Source organism: Mchenga conophoros, linkage group LG1 (assembly GCF_057382185.1).
Source record: "Mchenga conophoros isolate Kocher_MC1m ecotype Shallow Benthic linkage group LG1, M_conophoros_male_GT1.1, whole genome shotgun sequence".
Taxonomy (NCBI): Eukaryota; Metazoa; Chordata; class Actinopteri; order Cichliformes; family Cichlidae; genus Mchenga; species Mchenga conophoros.
In genome coordinates this window covers 1,708,902-1,729,636 of record NC_140526.1, presented here as the reverse complement: position 1 = coordinate 1,729,636, position 20,735 = coordinate 1,708,902, and the positions used below count along the sequence as shown (strand labels likewise).

Genomic DNA, 20,735 nt, shown 5'->3' with positions numbered 1-20,735 from the left:
AGTGGAAGCAGAGTGGAGGATTGATAATTCACTTAAAAACATGAAACCAAATCGTCGCTGTCAGACGCAGAGCTCTGCACATCGTCTGCTTCCAGCAGCTCCTGATGACATTTGTCTTCAAAAGTGAGAGCGGGAATGATTCACGGGTGAGAAAATGTCAGCTTGTTTACATCCAGCGGCGACGCTGTCGTGGAAAAGTCCCCTCATGAATGAAACATTTCGTTTATCTCAGGTTCAGCGGCACGAAATCGAGCCGCTGGTCGGGGCTGTTCTCGGCACAGGGAGCAGCGGGAGAAACACCAACGTGGAGTGAAATGAACTCGAGACACTTTGTCACCTACAAAAACAGTTTGCACATCAAATATCAGGGACGCTACAGATTAAACCTCGGTGCTCCAAACCCCTGATCCCGGGGGAGGGCGTGCCCATCGCGACTTAGGTGAGAGTCACGTCGAAGGAATCGACCGTGACCCAGATAAGCAGGTTAACTGGGACGTGAACACGTGCACAGGTGCGCTTAAAAAGGCAGGCAGGAAGAAGCAATTAAGAAAAACCCTGACATTTAAAAAAAGGCGAGGATGTCTCAGATTAACCTAGATAGCAAAATGTGCGCAGCCCAGATCTGAGCCGACCCACAAATGCTTGTGCATCACAGGTTACTCCTGTCTGTGCTGCTGGTGGCCAGGTGCGTGTCAGAGGTTAGCATGACTCTTCCAGCCTGCAGCAAAGTGTTTCTACGGTGAAGGGGACACTAACAGAAAAGGCCTGGATGAGATCCCTGCAGCAGCTGCTCTGCATCGACACGTCTCTGCTTGTTGCAGAGCCGGCGACGTCACAACGAGCGACCGAACGAACATAATTGGCACTTTGCTGTCACCGTGACTGCGCTCTGTGCTGCACACTGATATTATACCGGCCTGGGGAGGTTTAACGTCCTAACCTGTCATCAGTCCTGCTGACCAAATCACATCTCTTCAGGCGAATGCAGTTATTATTTCTTCCTCAGTGCTGCCTGTGTGTTTTCTCGGGCCAACAATGAATTCAGACATTTCAGCTTCTGCCGGGAGAGCTGCGAGCTGTTTGTCGCGTTTTCTCTGAAGTGAAGAAGTGTGACGCGTCGCCTCGTGAAAGATGGCTCAAAGCGCTCGTGGCGGAGTGTTGGTCATGTGTGCGCGTCACCATCTGATATGAGACTGGAGACGGAGCGTCTCTCTGTCTGTGGCCCCTCTCCGTGTGTGTGTTTATCCCATCGTTATCTGTGACAGATGGTTATAAGCAGACAGACTGACGCTTTCCCAAGTGTTAGCCTTGGGGCGTCCTGGGGAGAGGGGTGAGGGTGAGGCAGAGAGAGGAAAGAGGAGTATCTGAATTTCTCTCTTTAATATCCGACCTCCCCACTCCGAGTTCGTCTTTTTTTCCATGTCATGCTCTTTTTCGCTCTCATCATCTCGTCTTGTTACGTCTTCAGTGAGCTCGTGTACCAGCCCTCCTCATTTACTTTTTTAATATCAGACATACAAAAACACTCATGCTGAAGCACTGAAACCTGGACTTCCTCTGACGTCCAGCAGAGGCAGCAGTGAGTCGGTCCCCATAGACTCCCATGTTAAAACTTTGCAGCAGAAATAACCATGTTGATGTTTGCAGCCTGATACACTGTTTGGTCTCTGTGGATCATTCCCTCCTTCATACCAGCTGTACAGGGGAGGATGTTTCTATAACTCACCTGTTTAAATTGTATTAAGGATTAAAGTTTGCATTATTAGGGGCGTGGCCTCTGTGACTGACAGGCGGATGGTGACACAGGTGGCTGTAGCTGCTAGCTGTCTGCTAGCTTCACCTGAACTGGACCTGTTACTGTACTAACAGACCGTCCAAGAAGGCGGCGCTCCAGGTTTGGTGCACAGTGAACTTCAATGATTTCATTGAATGTTATTGAGCTACAATTAGCATCCACCTGTGCCTGAGTGATGTTCGTGTACAGTCTTTGGAGGCAGACTGGTAATCAGTCTGAGTAGCATTAGCTGATAGCTTAACAGTCCTTCTTCCTCCAGTTATGGCCAACCAATCACGGCTGTTTCTAGCTTTATGAAGTCTTTGCCTGTTTGTCCTTCGTTAAACAGTATTTCAGAATAATATTAATTTAAATTTCTAAAAAAAAATCCTATTTTAGCTTGAGACAGAGTCCTGCAGACAGAAATATTTCTCTATGCATTGGTCAGTATTGCGATTTTGGGGTATTTTGCTTTGATAACCTAACAGCCTAACGGTTTAAACAAAGATATAAAAGCCGTAAAGTTCTCATTTCAGCCTCAGATTCATGTTTTCGAAGCATTTTACTGTTGATTACAGATCTAAATGGTACGTGGCCACACTCGAAAAATAATTTTTCACCCTGAATAAACACGAGGCAACGATTATGATCAAAGGATTATTTACTGTAATGTTTAATCTTCAGGGAGACTGACAGCTGTAAACCGAATGTATGAAAATCAAGTAAACTTCATTTGATCAGATCCATTCAAATTCCTATTTTACAAAATTACATGTAATTAAAATAGGTCAGGATTTGGGGCATCAAGGCTAAAATCAGTGACTATGAAGAGCACTGAGTTGTATGTCGGTTTTTGATATGTTGCGTTTTGTGAGTATATCAGGATTTATCCTAACGCTGGGCTGCAGTTTGGAACCTGTTAGAAAAACTCGGTTCCTCATAGGTTAAAACTGACAGTAAATCATACACAGACATAAATGCCACAGGCAAAATTAGCTTTATTGCTGGGACTACTAATTTTAAATCCAAGAATCAGGGGCAGGCTCACAAGCTCTGCTCTCATGTCTGTGTGCGTTTCAGTGCTCGTCATGGCAGCAGGACGGATGAATAAATGAACAACTCTTTGCATAAAACATAAGAGCAAATAGGAATTAAAGCGCTTGTCATTTCGCTCACAGTGGGATGAAGTGAAACAGGAAGCAGATAAACAGACTGTAAATGTTAGAAGGCGTTCACTGAGGCTGCCGGTGATGCAGCCTGAGGGAGACCGGAGAGCATCTTCCTCCTAACCAGAGCTGCTCAGTAAGGCTCAGCTTCGCTCTCAGGTCCTCGGCTCAGTGAGAGATCCTGCACACACTGAAATGCAGCGTCAATCTGTTCGTTCCTCGCTAAAATACTGCAGACGAGGCAATTGTGAGCTCGGGAAATGAACTGTGTCGTGTCCTTCTGTCACATTAGAGGCCACTTACAGTTCTAACTGTACAAACACAGAAGCATAGAAATGTCCATGCTTTATAATTCCACTCAGTTTTATTTACACAGCGCCACATCACAGCAACAGTCGCCTCAAGGCGCTTTGTATTGTAAGATAAAGACGCTACAATAATACAAAGAAAGCCCCGACGAGCAAGCACTTTGGCAACAGTTCTCATGAAGAGCTGTGCGCTGGTTTGGACAGACACAGCTGCGTAATGAATGTAATGTGGTGCTATCGAGTGTTGCGTAATGTTACGGTGTTACGGACTCATAACACTCATTAAGAACACAGACTCCCTTTCCAGCAGGCCTGCATCCACGTGCACTCAGACAAACTTGATTTCTGCCACGGCTGCAGATTTAACTCGGGGTCAGGTCGGACCAGTAGAGACAAATATCTTCACAGCTCCGTGGCGCTGTCACCGTTTCTCAGCTGTCTGCACAAACAGCAGCTCCTTCATCTTTCTTCTTCTATCTTTCATCTCATTTCCACTCCACAGGGTGGGCTTTGCCGTTATCCAGACAAGGATCGATAAACGCAGCGAGAACAGTCCAGATGATATCGAGGCCTCGTGCGTGTCAGAACTCATGCAGGCTCTTAGATTAATCACCTGACGTCCTGTAGATATGCAGATTGTGTTCAGAAGAAAAGAAAAGATCAGAATAGAAAGGAAAACCAAGGAGGTGGAAGGTGTGCATGCATGTGTGCATGTGTGTGCGTGTGTGTGTGAAAGAAGAGGAGGCGAGGAGACAGGCGTGCAGGAAAGGAGGCTGATTGCCCGACTGATTTCATGAGTCACTACTCTGCAGGCGAGAGGCTGGAGAGACAGGTGGCTGTGCGAGTGTGTCGCCCCGGCTCACTGTGAGTAATTTTATTAGGGGTGTGTGTGTGTGTGTGTGTGTGTGTGTGTGTGTGTGTGTGTGTGTGTGTGTGCATGCGCAGCCCGACATGCTGGCCAAATGTGATCTTTGATGTACACTAGTGCCAGCCCGAGAAGGAAAATACTCAGGAGAGTATAAAGGTCAGCACACACACACACACACACACACACACACACACACACACACACATGAATGTCAGCCTGTTGGCGATTTAGTTGCTGCCAGATTTTTTGAAAGGAACAAAATATTGAAGCTTCTTTGTGTCGTGTTTGCTGTGAGATCGAGTGCAGAAAAACAGACAGTTAAAGAGACGGCGCGTTATTACTCGCTGTAAACAAGAGAGAGGGCGGCTGAGGCCAGGCCGCAGCGTAAACAATCCATAAGTGATCAATTTCAAAAGCTCCGAGAGAGACTGCAGGACAAGAAACAGGAGAGACGCCCTGAGGATGATAAGACACAGGTGAACATCAGTGAGAGAGGGAAGGACACAGAGGGAGGGGATAAGAGGGCGCAGGTCAGGACAATTATGTCGCGCTTTAACGTAGTACGCTACGGGCCAGATTTACTGACGTGCTACGCCAGCGCAAAGCGTAAGAGGCGGGAACTGAGGTGTACACCAGCTGTAGTTAACGTTTTGACTGGTGTGTCATTAGTTCATGTAGCTGTGATTTACAGCGTGAGCACAGTTATCAGAGCAGCATGTGTCTGTGGCTACACCAGGATTTAAACCTTCAAAACAAAACAGGAAGTGGGAAACTGAAAGGATAACAGGAAGGTCCAGAGAGAAGCCACACAAACCAGGAGAAATCTCAGAGTCAGCGATGGAGCAGATGAAGGACTGACACAAAGACCACGAAAGCGTCTGCCAGTGGAAGCTGTCCTCTCAGAGTGAGCAGAAATCTCAGTACTGATGTGCAGCGACAGCCTCTGATGTTGTTCTCTGTGTGAAGATCCTCCGACATACTCTAAGAAGTCTGAACACGAGTCGTGACAGATGCTGCCGCGTCTGCATCAGTGCATCACACTCTGCTCGACAACAATACTCAGATCTTTAACGCTTCCCTCCCTGAGCACGCCGGTGTGTTGATGTGAGAGCTGCAGGCTTCTGCAGGATACCACACACATACATGCACACACACACATGCACACACACATGCACACACACATGCACACACACGTGCACGCAGGAAGGGCCACCGTGCAATCAATAAGGCTACATCAGGGAATCGATGTCAGGCGCTCGTAATCTCCGGCGTGCTTCGACAGGCTCTTTGTGTGTTTTTAAAAGCGATCACAGCTCAGATGTGTTGATGCTGACGGTGCAGGCGAAGCACGTTTGGACGCTGTTAGTTCTTCTGATTACAGGAAGTCCTCCAGCAATATTAAGATGTAAATATTCAATAGAAATGAACTTCTAGTTATGCAGTGAATATAAACAAAGGTTAAAAATGTATAAAACGAGGTTAAAATCAGTTTTTAATATTCTTCACATTCAAAATTTCATTTTTGGTTTTCAGTTTTTGGGCCCAGATGTTGTTTTGTAGTCTGAGCTCAGGCGTCTGACTTCCTGTTCATCCTGTTGGACCTCCAGTAAATTTCATATTCAGGAAAGTTTTTATGTTCTGCGCAGCACAAACAAACATAAAAATCATAGACGGTGTTTCATATAAGTTACAGTCTTATTGTCTCATAAATACATTTCATAGAAAAGAAAAAAACATTTAAAAACACTCAAAGAAGCAAAGGTTGGACATTTATTTCTATACGGTTCCTTTACTCATACATATATTTGGCCTCTGACCTTCATCTGCTTATTTTCCTGTTTAAATGTCGTTCATCTAAAGTGAGGTTTTTGTGGAAGTGACTTGTTTCAGTCTGCAGGAAGCACAGCCAGTCGCCGATCTCAGCATTAAACTTGCACAAAGTGAAGACATTTGTAAACTTTTGTGTTTTTGCTGTTAAGAAGTAGAAAAATCAATAGTTGATGTTAATGATCCACGAGTTTCCTGGGATGTGGAATTAATCCTGGGTGGATTATCCTGGTGAAATAAAGACTTGTTTATATTACTGACAGACTTCCTTATCATTTTCATGTCGAGGTGATTAAACACAATAAAGGGTGGGGCTTACATTAGCATTACAGCTCTCCGATGTCCACAGAGACTCTGATTGGTTTCAGTGGGCTGAAGAGGAGGATGCTGAGCTGCGAGCTTCAGATGGGAAGGCCGGATGGAGCGCACGCGTCTCTGTGCGGGAAGAGGCCGGAGGCCGCGCACCGGGAACTTTCCACCGCCTGCAGATTTCATCAAATTACGATGAAAATCAGGAACAACTGCAGTCTCCAATAAAATATTGACTGTCGCAGGCTCAGGCTCGGAGAACATCTGAGCCTGTTTAACAGACTCAAGGAGCCGAAACTGAAGCTGAATTATTTTAAATCTGTGAGAAAATGATAAATTTCTTTTGTTGTTGACGTGCCACTGTTAGCATCCAACCCACCCAGCTCTGCATCATTACAGTTTGTGTAGATGGGACAGTTTTATTCTTTCCTTTAAAACAATGAAGTGAACAAACCCGTCAAGACTGTCTCAGATCGTTCTGGTAGCAGCTCCATTTGTAGTTGTTAGCAAAAATACTTTAATGTACGTTGCATGTGCAGGGCGGCACAGTGGTGTGGTGGTTGGCACAGTCTACCTGACACGATCGTTGGGATAACCCGAGACTCTGAATCAGCCTCAGGGTCTCCAAGCAAGGAGAGCGGAAAGATTGGTGATGATGAGCAAGCGCCCGGCAACAGTACGGAGGAAAAACTCTTTTAACAGGAAGAAACTGAAGCAGGCTCAGGGAGGGGCGGGGCCGTCTGAGGGGAAAGAGGAGAGCGAGAGCGAGCTCAGAGCTGTGGTCCCTCAGCCAGCATCCACTTTCATGCTGATCGTCTTATTTGATAAGACGATCAACTTATTTAACGCGCTCACAGGGTTCTTATTATGTGCTTTTTACCATCTGCCCTGATGCACCTGTAGCCTGTGTGTGTGTGTGTGTGTGTGTGTGTGTGTGTGTGTGTGTGTGTGTGTGTGTGTGTGTGTGTGTGTGTGTGTGTTTCATGCACAAATATTCTGTTTGTTTAATGTTTAATTGTCTTTTGTGCCTGAGCCACTTTATAAAACCAACACTGCTGTAATGATAAGCCTCTCCTCCTCTGTGTGTGTGTGTGTGTGTGTGTGTGTGTGTGTGTGTGTGTGTATTAATGAGCCCCTTGTTAAACTTTAATGTCTCTGTTCCACTGTTGTCAGGGAGATTTACCACTGAGCCCTCTGGGAAATGTCTGCCCCACTGCTCCCAGCCTGATGGCAAACACACACACACACACACACACACACACACACACACACACACACACACAGAGTCAGGCATGCGTGCACATCAGTTTGCTCATGTGCATGAATGAGTGCATACATTTGTGCTGCAGTGTATTATATTGTGTCTCAGCTTCAGCACTGAGTGAGCTGAGTGTGTCTGCTCTGTGGAGATGTGTCCGTGTGTGATTCTGCTGTGCTTCCCACTCGGTTTACTGCCTCAGCAGATGAAACACCCCATCGCCTCCCCGTCACCTCCCCGCCCCTGCGCCCGAACCATCCGCAGACCGAGCCGAGGTTTGGATGTGAGACCGGCTCTCCTGCATTCATGTGAGGTCACAGGTTAATTTGAAAAACACACGGCCGTCACATCTGAAACTGGAGCACACCGTGAAGTCAGCTTGTCTTTGTCCTGAGTGTCGCTGACACTACTGACTGACACATCCTGTGTGTGAAAAATAATACAAACACTCAGTGAGGAGCACAGTGCTCCACAGAGCAGCACTCACAGAGGGGACAGGAACATTCATATGATTGTTTTATAGCAGAGACAGCTGAGGAAACGAGATACAGGGAGAGACAATAAAGATGATCAGAGGGAGGAAGTAGAACTGCAGGCAGACAGGCAGACCACAGCTGTCCAGGTAAGACAGGACGAAGGACCCCAGCCGAGAGAAGAGGAAGCTGGATGCTGCAAATACACAAATCTAAACACTAACACAGAAACCACCAAAGACTTCATTTAAAATAAATGCATGTCGCTGTCACTGTGGTGCTTTTTGAGGTTGTGATTTTCTTTTTAGTTCTTCCTGTTTGAAATGTTTTATTTCTATTAGTTAGCATGAGCTATTCTTTGCTCTGATTGGATGTTTAGTTATATTTGTTTCCATGTTGTCTCAGCTCGCCGTCTCCCCGTCATGTTCACCCATGTACGCCCATCGTGTCTCGTTCCCTCTTCCCTTGTCCCCTGTGTTGTATCCTCCCTTCCTCTCTCATGCTTCCTCCCTCCTTCTGTCTTTCGTACCAAGCTTGTGTGCCCCGGTTTATATCTCTCCGTGTTTCCTGTTTTATTTTGAAAGTCTTGTGTTTTCATGTTCAGTGTGTTTCCTTTTGCTTCCCCTGTGGTGTTCATCTGTGTCAGCTGTGTTTCCACTTGGCTGTGTATTGAAGTCCTCTGTCTGCCTCCGTTCAGCGTCAGGTGGTCATGTTTCCTGGACTTCATCTCATGTTTTCAAGTTTCGTTTTTTCCAGGTTCATGCTCACGTTCACGTTTTTTCATGTCTAGCTTTAGCTTCACCAGTTTAGGTCATAGTTAAGTTCTCACCATTGTTTCTCCTCCCTACATTTTTCTGACAGCCATGATAAAGGATCGCTTTTTGTTAAACTTCAGTTTGGGTCCACAAACACAGCGGCCAATGAAGTGATTAAACAGCAGCCATCCAAGAGAGCATCAGAGCTCTGCGTGCACGTTTCAGACAGCAGACAGGTCGATATGTTTGAAATGTAAATATATGAGTAGGAATAGACTGGGGTGATCGTTTTATTCTAAATTATAATATATAAAGGTTTATGTGGCTGATTGTCTTTATTGGGGCGTGTGGAGACACCCCTGTGGATCGTGGGCGTGGCTTATCTGGTATAATTAGCAGTCAGAGAGCCCTTTGGTTTGCTGTGCTTCACAGCTGCCGTGTAAGCTGGCGAGCTGAAGCTTCGATAAATAAAAATATGAACTCGTCTCTGCCTGCGTGAGTCTTGCTGCTCGATGGTCATTCCTTACATACACGTTCAGTATGAGACAGAGAAAGACATGATATGTGACATAACGAGCTCCACAAAGCCTCGTTTTATCTCAGATACATATCCAGATATGTATGTCAGTATGAATTGGCCGGCAGAAATCAAACACCACATGTTTTTGAATCAGTGAGCAAATCAGAGTCGTGGGCGGCTGCAGAGAGAGTACAACTGCACATTTACATAGAAGCAGTGACTGTTAACACTGAATCAGCTTCACGGGGACAAATGAAGACGACGAGGACGGCAGAGCTGTGTTTACACTGTCACCTCATAATGACTGCTGAACAGAGAGCACGAGGAGGTCGGGCCGTTTGAAATGCAAATGTAGCGCGATGGAAGCCGGCTGACGAACGGAGCTCTGATTAGAGAACGCTCAACGCTCCAACCTTTTTATTTCCTGGTTTCAGCGCCGTCTAATAGAAGCTGCCTCCTCTGATTTCCTTTATGTCGCTGTGCAACACACACACACACACACAGAAACGCAAACAATCAAACAGGGAAACTGAAATCCAAGCAGACACACGGGAAACTGTACATTCAGCACAATCCCACTGCATGCTTCCCCTCAGAGTTCAGTGTGTGCCAGCGGCATGAATAATGCACGTTAATGTTGTGCACCTCGCTCTTCAATGAATAATGAACATATATCCATTTCTTCTCCCTCTTTCTTTCCATCTTACTGTCGGTCCATTTCTCAGAGATGCCAGCTGGAGAGATGAGCTGTCTGAGGATGAAGGAATGAGAAGGAAGGAAGACGAAAAGGAGAGGAACCTCAGCCAGAGGAGACGAGAAGGAAAGAGGAGGATGTTGGGAGTTTTGTGAAAGAGGACAGGCGAAGAAAAGGTTCAGTTTTTTTACTTTCAAGTGGAAAAGTCCAAGAAAAGACAGACAGACTGTCAGTGACAGAAGCTGAACGAGTGAAGGAGGAAACATCTGGATGGTCTCCAGTGTTGCGGCCTTCAAAGATGGCCTCCAACTTCAATGACATCGTCAAGCAGGGCTACGTACGCATGCGCAGCCGCAAGCTGGGGGTGAGTGGGCGTTTCAGCTCTTCCATTTAAACATGATCTTCAGCGGGCCGGGTGAAACAGTGTCAGTGTAAAGATGTTTAGCTGCACATTTAATCCCTGAGCTGTCCGAATGTAGGAAAAAGAAGTGAAACTTCAGCAGCACGGCTCAGTTTTTCTACGTGATAAAGAAATGAAAGAAACCTGTCAGCACGAATACAGAAAACTACAGAAAAAGTTCTGTTGGCTCATTTTCCCTGAAAAATGTCCGCAGTAACCATTGCTGTGTTTTTGTATTTTCTAAGATAATTACATGGGTGTAGTATGAACAGCGATGGGGTGGAGGTCTTTAGGAGCAGGAAGACATATAAAACCAAAAATAGTGCCTAGATGTGGACGCGATGGATGTGGCTGTGAAACTGAGACATGCTGATAAACACCTGTTTTCTCACTTCCTGTTCTGGCCGTCTGTGGAGAAGTGAAGGGATTTTGTTTTTTGATGCTCACAGCTGTGAAAAACCAAATGGTCCCAAAAGAAGCTGCAGACAGCAGCAGAAGCAGAGTGCCGTCACACAGGAGTAGTTTTTGGATTTACGCTGATGTCTTAATGATGTCAGGCCACTTATGAACCTCAGCGGCCTGGTGTGAGCAGGCCTGCCGGGCTCAGCCGGAGCTTACAGGCCGTAGATGAAGTTGTGTATGGGTGTAAATACAGACATTGCCTGAGGCTGTCCCGCTGCACTGACCATCACCTTGAATATTACTGTCCTGGAAAAGCAGCTCAGTCCAGCCTCACTTTGCTCCCACTGGGTTTGGAGACAGAGTGCGTCTCCTCACAGCCGCGGGATCCAGTTTCACGTCTCCACGTCAGCTGCACGGACAATGCTAATTTGAGTGAGTTGCATTCAGACGGCGTAGGCGGCACAGTTCAACTCTGCACGACTTATATTATGGAACGAACGCAAATCAATTAAAGTCAGGTTCTGTTCGCCAGCTCGCTTCAAATAATGGTCGCGCTGCTATCGCCGCTCCCAGAGCTGAGTGAACAGCTCTCAGAGGGGATGCAGGAAATTCCCACTCCTGTGTGAACTCTGATATTACCCGAATAAAGTTTCACATCCTTAAGTTTTAGCTCAGGTAATGGATTGCATATAAAGAAAAATGTGGCCTGTGGGAAATAATGCTGTTGAGTTTTATTGCCTGACCTACACTGACCGCTCTGTTTGTTCCAGAGTTTTTCTAAAGCCTTGCTCATAAATGTGAGACACAGAGAGGAACTGTGGGTGGTTTCTGCTCCTGCTGGCTCGTTCAAACTTTTTCAGTGCACAGAACAAACGCTGGGAAAGGATCACTTTGTTTCTAGGTCCGATTGAATATCAGAAAACCAGCAGCACTGCTGGACGTCATCTTAAAATAAATTCAAAGTCAACTTTAGCACTCCCAGCATTTTATCCCGGTCTGGAATATCCGGCAACGACTAACTGGAATAACAAGTTTGGAAGATGTTTGGATTGGCTGATTTGATGCATGTAAGCGAGAGTCTTTATTTTTCTGGATCCCTGATTTCACACGATGATGTCAGAGGTTTGTGTGGTGGTGGAGTGCGGATCTAGACCCGAAATGCAGCCTGAACACTGGGAGGCACAACGTGAACACAAAATGTACTTTGAATGAGTGAGTGGAGACAGTCCCAGGAAAACAGCCCAAACGGTAAAACACGAAAGCAGAAAAACAAACTAACGAGAAACATCACAGTATTTTATATCAAACGCACCAACAAAGAAGACGAGAAACTGAAGACACAGAGATACACAAGGAACAGCACAGGTGCAGACAGCTGGAGAAACTAAACTGAAAGGGTTAACAAAATAAAACATACATAAATTCCCTAGAGATTAATAAAGTATTCTGATTCTGATATATCACTTACACCTAACAGGGAGACAAGACTATGACTAAAAACCCTAAAGACTAAACTGAGTATAATCAAGGTCAGAACTCCAAACAAAGGAGAGGGGAACTCAGCTAAGGATGGTCCTGCTGGAGGTTTTTTGCTGTTAGAAGGGAGTTTTTCCTTCCTGCTGTGGCCAGGTTCTTCCTACTCTGATTGTTGGGGTTTACCTGTATTACTGTACAGTCTCTTTCTACTGTTAGCCGCTGTTAGCCACTGTTAGTCATTGTTAGCCGCTGTAAGTCATTGTTAGCCGCTGTAAGTCATTGTTAGCCGCTGTTAGCCAGTGTTAGTTACTGTTAGTCGCTGTTAGCCAATGTTAGCCAGTGTTAGTCACTGTTAGTCGCTGTTAGCCACTGTTAGTCATTGTTAGCCGCTGTAAGTCATTGTTAGCCGCTGTTAGTCGCTGTTAGCCAGTGTTAGCCACTGTTAGTCGCTGTTAGCCAATGTTAGCCAGTGTTAGTCAGAGTCTTGAAATAAGGTCAGTAATGGTCTTGTTTCACGTGTGAGGCTGGGCTGAAAAATCTCACACAGCTAAAACTTGCTGCAGCAGATTCAAATCCTCCACATCAAGAGCCAAATGTGATTGAAAATAAAAGCTGAGAAATATTTTATATGTTATTATTTATGTTATGTATGAAATATTTGAGTTATTTTTATTTGTTAAATACTACAGTAACTGTTTTACTGCAAAAACCCTGTATATTTTAATGATACGTAGCCTATTTAATCCACTTTAAAAGCTCTACACTTTGAACAAATGGGAATCTGTAGTTTTGAGGATGCGGTGAATTCCCATCACTTAAACATAGAAAACAAAAACCTAAGGCACTTTCCCAAATTCAGCAACAGTTCTACTCGTCGCCAGCAGCTCCACGTTTTCTCCCCGTGCGCCTGGATCGTTCCTGCCTTCAGCGCCACAGGACTCGGCGAGCGACATCTGTCTCCTCACCTGTTCCTCTCCTCCTCTTCATCAGGTCGCCTCATCACAAACTCATCATCATATCCTGTGCTATGATTTACTTTTGTTTGTGTTTGACGAGGTTTGAGCGCTCGCCACACGTGTCACAAACCTCGCCTCTGCTGACACAGCTCCAAACACGACTCTGCTTACGATGATCAACAGAGCGAGCGAGCACGCATGAGCCTTGATGCATTGATACAGACGTATTTCACAGGTGGAAGAAGTAGTTCCTACTAATCCTTTAGACAGTCCCAATAAAATAGTTCCACTCTGTTCCTGTTAATGATTAACTGCAAGTTTAACCCAGATGACTAAAACCAATATTTCCGTATCAATCCGCACACCACTGAAGTTCAGACTGTGGAGTAAACTCAGCATGCACAGACACATTTTACCTGGAGATGTACGTGAACACCTGTGTGTGTGTGTGTTGTGTGTTTGTGTTTGCTATGATTTCAAACATCTGTAATCAGAACTCAAGCCTGAAATTACATGAAATCCAGAAGTTTCGTGAACGTTTTATTGTGATTCTGTTTACGCGCTGGTTTTGTTGCTAATCTGAACCTAGCTACAGCATTTACCTGTCCATCCACCGATGGCCTCATGCTGACTCTGCCTAGTTTGCTGTTGGATCTGCAGCTGCAGAACCCGTGAAGCTCTGCAGGGTTCGTTTCTGCTGTTTACGTTCAGCTTTGTGAACGAAACCCACAAATGGCGCACAGCAGGAATGAACCGGCATCAGTTATGCTAATGAGCAAACGTGACAAACATGCAGCTGCTCGTTAATGAACCTGTTTGTCTGGATGAAACAAGCCTTTACAACAAGTGTAATAACAGGTCATAAAACCCAGATCCTGATTTTATAGCCTCTAACGTTCAGTGGTAGCGAGGGAGCGATCTGATTGTGCACTGGATTCAAATTGCTTTTGGGTGCACGAGGGATTTACAGGAAATGAGGCGCGCATGTAATCCAGCATCATTTTATCTCGCCACTCTGAGTCCCAGTGACGGGAGAGGGATCACCAACAACCGGGGGCATCACCCTGTAGCCACGCCCTCTTTACGAACGTTGTGAATCGCAGTTTCTGTGACCTTCTGACTTTTTCTGTAGCGCCATCATCTGGTCATATTTAGTCTTTCCTGTGACGCTGTTTTTAAAAGCAGGAAGATGAATGTTCTCGGATTTTCTGACTCCTAACTGAAACAGAAGCAGGGCTCTGACAGTCGGTGTAGATTATTTCCCTGCTGAGGTCTGTGTGTCTTCTCAGCTTTGCTTTAGCTGCTCAGACTCTGAGGAGGACTGTTTTCTGTCCTTCATCATGAAGATGAGGGATGGAGCTCTAATCGTCGTGGGCTTTTGTTCTTTTCCCCTCTTTTATAAATGCGGTTAATCACTTGGAGGAGTTCTGGGACTTCTGAAATCTGAAAAAGAAATGATTGGTCCATGAAGCGAGTGATGAATTGAGGGATCTAAAGTGGTTTTGATTGGCCCGGGCATGGTCGTTTTATCTGGAAATAATTCATGTAATGGCGTGTTCCAGCTGGAAGGCAGACCTACTTATCCACAGCAGAATTCCTTCTCCGTTTCGCTCTCTTTGGGAATCTTTCTGTTTGCTTTGAACACTATCTCATGTCGTATTTTTGCCCGGTCGTCTCTGACTGCCCTGCCGTTTAATTGCTCTCCGTCTTCGCTTTCTCCCTGTGCTGCTTTCTGCCCTCAGTGCTGATTCTGCACAGCTCTTCCTTTTCTGTCTCGTTATCTGCATCCTTCCTCGGCGTTCCCGTGCGCCATCCACCCCTCTCCCTCTGTGTTTTTGCCCTTTTAAATTTGCTTCCTTATTCCAGCTCAGTCTTGCCCGCGGTCTTGCCCTTCGTCGTCCCGTGGAGCGCTCTGGCAGATATGAAGAGGCTTTGCAGCAGCAGAGGGATCAGAGATGATGTTAAGGCCACATTTCTTTGTGGATTTGTGGGTTGTTATTGAACATGAACACCGAGGAGTTCCCAAACCAGCTGACTGGACTCGGTGCGCTTTGTGTCCGATTTTCTCCTCCTGGATAAATCGGATTTGTGACTTTGATTGATTGGTAATTTATTTCAAACATGTAAACAATATACAGGTACATTTATTAAAGAAAATAAGAGAGAGGGGAAAAATACTATACAAAAAATCAATGCATTTCAATATAGCTGCCGTTCTGATTCATTTACATGTTGAAAGGGAAGAAGTAAACACTTATTTAATCCCACCCCTTTGCCATAAATTATCAGTTAATATTTAGTTGCTTCCTTACTGATATAATTTGTAATAAAAATAGTGAACAGATTTCTGATATACTATATCCTATAATATCACATCATGATTTTTTATTTTTTAAATAGAGACATTCACTTAATTTCAATATTTTCCTTTTCTTTATAGTTGGAGAAGATCATATTTTTATAACTCTTTTTGAACAGTTTTGTGTTTGGACGTTGCTTTAATTCCATATTCAGGCTGTTCCACAGTTTCACTCCATGCACAGAAACACAAAAGCTTTTTCTTGTAGTACGGACCTTCCCTGTTTTGAAGTTACATACATTTAATATATTTCCTGGCAGTTCTTTATTTTTTGCTTTGAATAGAATTTGTGCTGTTTGGAATTTCACTCGATCGTCAATTTTCAATATTTCAGTGCAAAAATAGTGAGTTTGTATGTTCCTATAACCTGCACTGTGGATGATTCGAACTGCTTTCTTTTGAAGAGTAAAAAGTGAATGTAATGTGGTTTTATAGTTATTGCCCCAGACCTCTGCACAATAGCTTAAGTATGGTGAAACCAGTGAACAGTAGAATATGAAGTGATGTTCTGTCAAATACCTGTTTTGCCTTGTTTAGTACTGCAATGCTTCGTGATACTTTGGAATGAATATATCTTATGTGAGCTCTCCAGTTAAGTTTTTCATCTATTATTACCCCCAGAAATTTATTTTCACTGACTCTTTCAATATCAACACCATTTATTTGAATCTTTGCATTTGTATTTAAACTACTATTTCCAAATAACATCAGTTTAGATTTATTCAAATTTAATGATAATTTGTTTTTATCAAGCCAGAACTTCACTTTACTTATTTCATTAGTCATATCCTCCAATAAATTCTGCAGATCATCACCAGAGCAAAAAATGTTTGTATCGTCAGCAAAGAGAACCATTTTTAATACTTTGGACACTTTACAGATGTCGTTAATGTACAAGTTGAAGAATTTTGGACCCAAAACTGACCCTTGGGGTACACCACAAGCAATGTCCACACATAAGGAGCAACCACCATTTAATTTCACAAAGTGCTTCCTGTCACTTGAATAACTCCGGACCCAATCTAAAGCGACCCCTCTGACACCATAACGTTCCAGTTTTCTTATTAATATATCATGATCTATAGTGTCAAATGCCTTTGTCAAGTCTATGAATAACCCAGCCACATATTTGTGATGTAATCTATTGAATCTAATAGTGCCGATGATGTTGATCTGCTTGATCTGAATCCGTACTGACTCTCAGTGAGTAGTTTATGTTTATCTATTAATTTTTCCAGTTGGTTTTTAAACAGTTTTTCAAGAACTTTTGAGAATTGAGGTGGTGAAGAGACAGGCCTGTAGTTTGTGAAATGGTGTTTGTTTCCAGATTTGTATAGAGGTATAACTTTTGCTATTTTCATTCTGTCTGGAAATCGACCAGTTTGAAATGATAAATTACAGATGTATGTAAACGGTTTTATAACAGCCTCAATGACTCTTTTAACCACGATCATATCAATATCATTACAATCCAAAGATTTCTGATTTTTACATTTTTTGACAATTTCAAAATCTTCATTTTCATCAACGGCTGTGAGAAACATAGAATATGGATTTCTGTCTATCAGTGTGTCCGGTTTGTCCTGTGCTCTCCCAGGACGAGTGTTCTTGCTAAATTTGGTCCATAGTTACAAAGAGTTCATTGAGGCTGTTTGTCACAGCATCCATATTCTTCATGGTCGTTACAAATGAAATACTTGTAGTTCTTTTGTCCAGCCCCACGTTTTATAATCTTTTATTATTATTTCTATTTATATCTAATTGCTTATCTATTGCTTTACTAAATCTAAGTATATTAATTAACCTATTTTTATATCTTTATGTATCTGATTTCAGCATCTTCAGTTCTCGTTCTTAAGAACTCTCTGTATAGAGCATTTTTCTTTATAGATGCATTTTGCAGACCTTTTGTTATCCATGGACAGTCCATATATTTATGTTTCCTACTATACTGCTTTATTGGACAGTTGGTTTTGTACAGTAATGTAAATATTCTAAGGAATTCATTATACGACTATTAACGTCCTGCTCCTGATACACTTCACCCCAGTTCTCTTTCCTTATGTTGAGCTGCACAAACTCAGTGACGCAGCTTAAAGAGAAGCTCGGTCACCTCGTTTAAGCACCGCCTTCTTCTCGTACCCGAAACCTGCACGCTCATACAACAGCAACGTGTCAATCACACTGTAGCCACGCCCCAAACCCCTCCCCCTCTCCTATGTCCTTTCTGATTAAACGGGCCATGATTTTATAATTGAATATCGTGTTTTATTCAATAAGACTTGAAACCTGCAGCTGAGATGAAAAACTCAGAGCTCAGGTGAGCAGGACGTTTCTATCCAATCAGACGTCATTTTAAAAGCAGAGGGTATAATGTCGCCAGTCTCTGGTTCACCTGACATGAGACCGACTGGAGGTGATTGTCAGCTCAGTGTAGATACTGAAGGCCAGCATGGAGAAACCCCGAGTTTCCCCCTGTTAGCACGTCAGAAGCCTCACATTTGAAGCTTTTGGCGGGCGAGCGTCTCTGCGAGCTACCTCAGAGTTGCAGAGAGACGAATAGGAACAGAGGTGAACGGCGGTTTATCTGAGTTAGTCTTTGCATCTTCGGGGCACAGAGGAATGGCACAGCTGAGGTCCTCCTCAAGGCCGGATAGATGGACTGCCAAAGTCACGCTTCATTTATCTCAAGAGGAACAACAAAGCCAGAAGGAAAAGGGCCGCCACGCAGCGCCGCCACGCTGACCTCAGCTGTGTGCGAGTCTCTTCTTTGTTTCCTGCCTTAGCATTTCCACCGCCCTCACTGGATAATGAACTACAGTATTGATGAGATTGGTATTGATCAGCCTCCAGGCATAGAGCATCCCACACACGCCCTGTCAAACCGCCTCCCGCTGATTAATCATGACGTCGATGCATTCAGATTGCTAATAAGCTCCACGTCTCGAAACATATGTGAGATGTTCCCCATCCGTCTGTGTGCTGAGTTCTGCCTTTTGGGTGCAGCGAAACAAATGCTCGTCTAGTTTTTTCCACTTCCTCTGAGCTGTAAAATACATTTCCCATCCTTCAGCTGCGTCCGCTCGCTGGCGCCTTGGATGCTTTCCAAACTTTGAGATTGGAAGGCCGAACGTGCCTCAGAGGAGACGAGTGTGTGTTTGAGTCCTGCACAGGTTCATGGGCGTCTGTTCCAGTAATGGCTCCGTGTGTGCGGATGCTGCGTTGCAGCCAGCGAGCACAAAGTTACCAACGCATCTCTCCAACAGCGACGGTCCAGACCGAACGACCCCCGTGTGGTTCTGAGATGCAGCGTTTGAGGATGTGCTCGGGCTCCAGACTTCAGGAAACGATTTATTCTAAACAACGTTTACGTGAAAAGTTACTGCTGAAGCTGAAAATGAATATTTCTCTGAGTTCTCCGTCCCGTTGCTTTTGGACTCTGTGTGGATTTCTTTATTAATGGTTCATGTTTAAACCTTCCTCCTGCAAAACAACCCCGTCCTGGTCTTTGACTCGGTCGGTGGATTTCTGCGGTAACATCTTTCCTTTCTTTTGTGTTGCCTCCCTGTGCGCCTCCTGTCTGTGTGGACACAGGACCGCTTCAGAGCCTTAGTTTCAATAAATGTAAATACGTCATCACAAACTAAATTATGAACTGGTGAGAGAAAAAACTTTTTTATTAAATGTATTAAATTATTCAATTTTATTTGATAGAAAAAGCAAATTAATTAAGTTTCCTGAAATAATAAATCATGTTAATATTCTTTATGTTAATAAAATGAAGTTCTAGAGGGAACGTTGTACTCCGGTACTTTATTCCTGGAGTCTCCGGGGATGAGATGAAGGTGAAAGCGTCGTAGTTAATGAGGCCGATACCGACGGAGCACAAACTGCAGATCGGTCACTGGTTTGTCGAGCGGCTGTGTGTTCAGCTCAGGAACAAAGAGCTCACGTTTGGATCGGAGCTGATCGAGCAGGAGAAAAGAAAGATGTTGGGCACTCATCACCAGATTAAAAAAACAAACTGAATTATTCATGTGGGTTTATTGATCATTTCATGTTTGGCACTGATCACCACCTGCACTCATGTATATATCTTTCTACGTAGCACTCATAATTCTTATTCTCATGTATATCTCATGCACATATCTTTCTTTCTACATAGCACTTTAATTCTTATTGTTTGCACTGAAGCACCGCAGCAATTTCCTAATGTTGTAAACCTCAACATCTGGCAATAAACCCCATTCTGATTCTGATTCTGATTCTGATTCTGATTCTGAAGGAGAGTGATGGATATGAACGCCCTGAAGGCCCTCAGACTCTCCCACAGATGGAATTAAATGTGAGGTTGCCCGAGGCCAGATTAAACTTATAGACACGACACATGAGAAGGTGATAGGTGAGCTAATTTGCAGGATATATATCCCCCCAGACGCCGGCTGTGATCTCTGCTTATCCGGCACGCAGCGCTCAGACGCGTTTAAGGCCAAAGATGAGTTTCATCTCTGCGCCAAGCCGGAGAGCAGATGCAGCAGAATCACTTCAGCTGTCTGCACATGCTCAGAACGGACGGGTTTCCTCATCCTGCACATCGGCTGAAACTATGTCAGCATACACAACATGAGCAGTGGCTTTGAGCCCAGCCCCACATGTTATCACACAGCTACAAGACTATTCAATTCAACTTTATTTACACAGCGCCAAATCACAACAACAGTCGCCTCAAGGTGCTTTATACTGTAAGCTAGACTCTACAATAATACAACAGGGAAAAACCCAACAATCATATGACCCCCTGTGAGCAAGCACTTTGGCGACAGTGGGAAGGAAAAACTCCCTTTTAACAGGAAGAACCAGGCTCAGGGAGGGGCGGGGCCATCTGAGAAGGAAGACAGGATAAAAGACTATCATGCTTTCATTTCAACAGCTTCCTGCAGACACCTGCTCAGCACCAGTCCAGTGTTCAGTTCTGGTCTCAGGCTGATGAGGAGGAGGGGTTTCCATATGTCTGGCTTCTGCTGACCAATCATGTTTGAGCAGGCCTTGGTTGCAGGTAAACGGTCCACCTGGCTGTTTGCCCAAATTCTGTCTGAGTGACTTAGCCTCGTGATCTGCATCTAGCCTGGAAGTTTGAGGAAGCAGCAAAGCGCTGGCTGTTCCTCTCAGAGGCGAAAGCTGCACTCATGC

The 20,735-nt window shown here is 44.5% G+C and overlaps 1 protein-coding gene across 1 annotated transcript in view; it reads left to right on the top strand.

The window, feature by feature from the left end:
• The window catches only part of dok4 (docking protein 4), a 54,467-nt gene that overhangs the window by 18,206 nt on the left and 15,526 nt on the right, over positions 1-20,735 (top strand). Inside the window, exon 2 of the mRNA XM_085272798.1 lies at positions 9,984-10,316. Coding sequence (XP_085128924.1) covers positions 10,251-10,316 — 66 coding nt within the window. The 5' untranslated portion in view covers positions 9,984-10,250. The remainder of the gene's footprint in view (positions 1-9,983; positions 10,317-20,735) is intronic.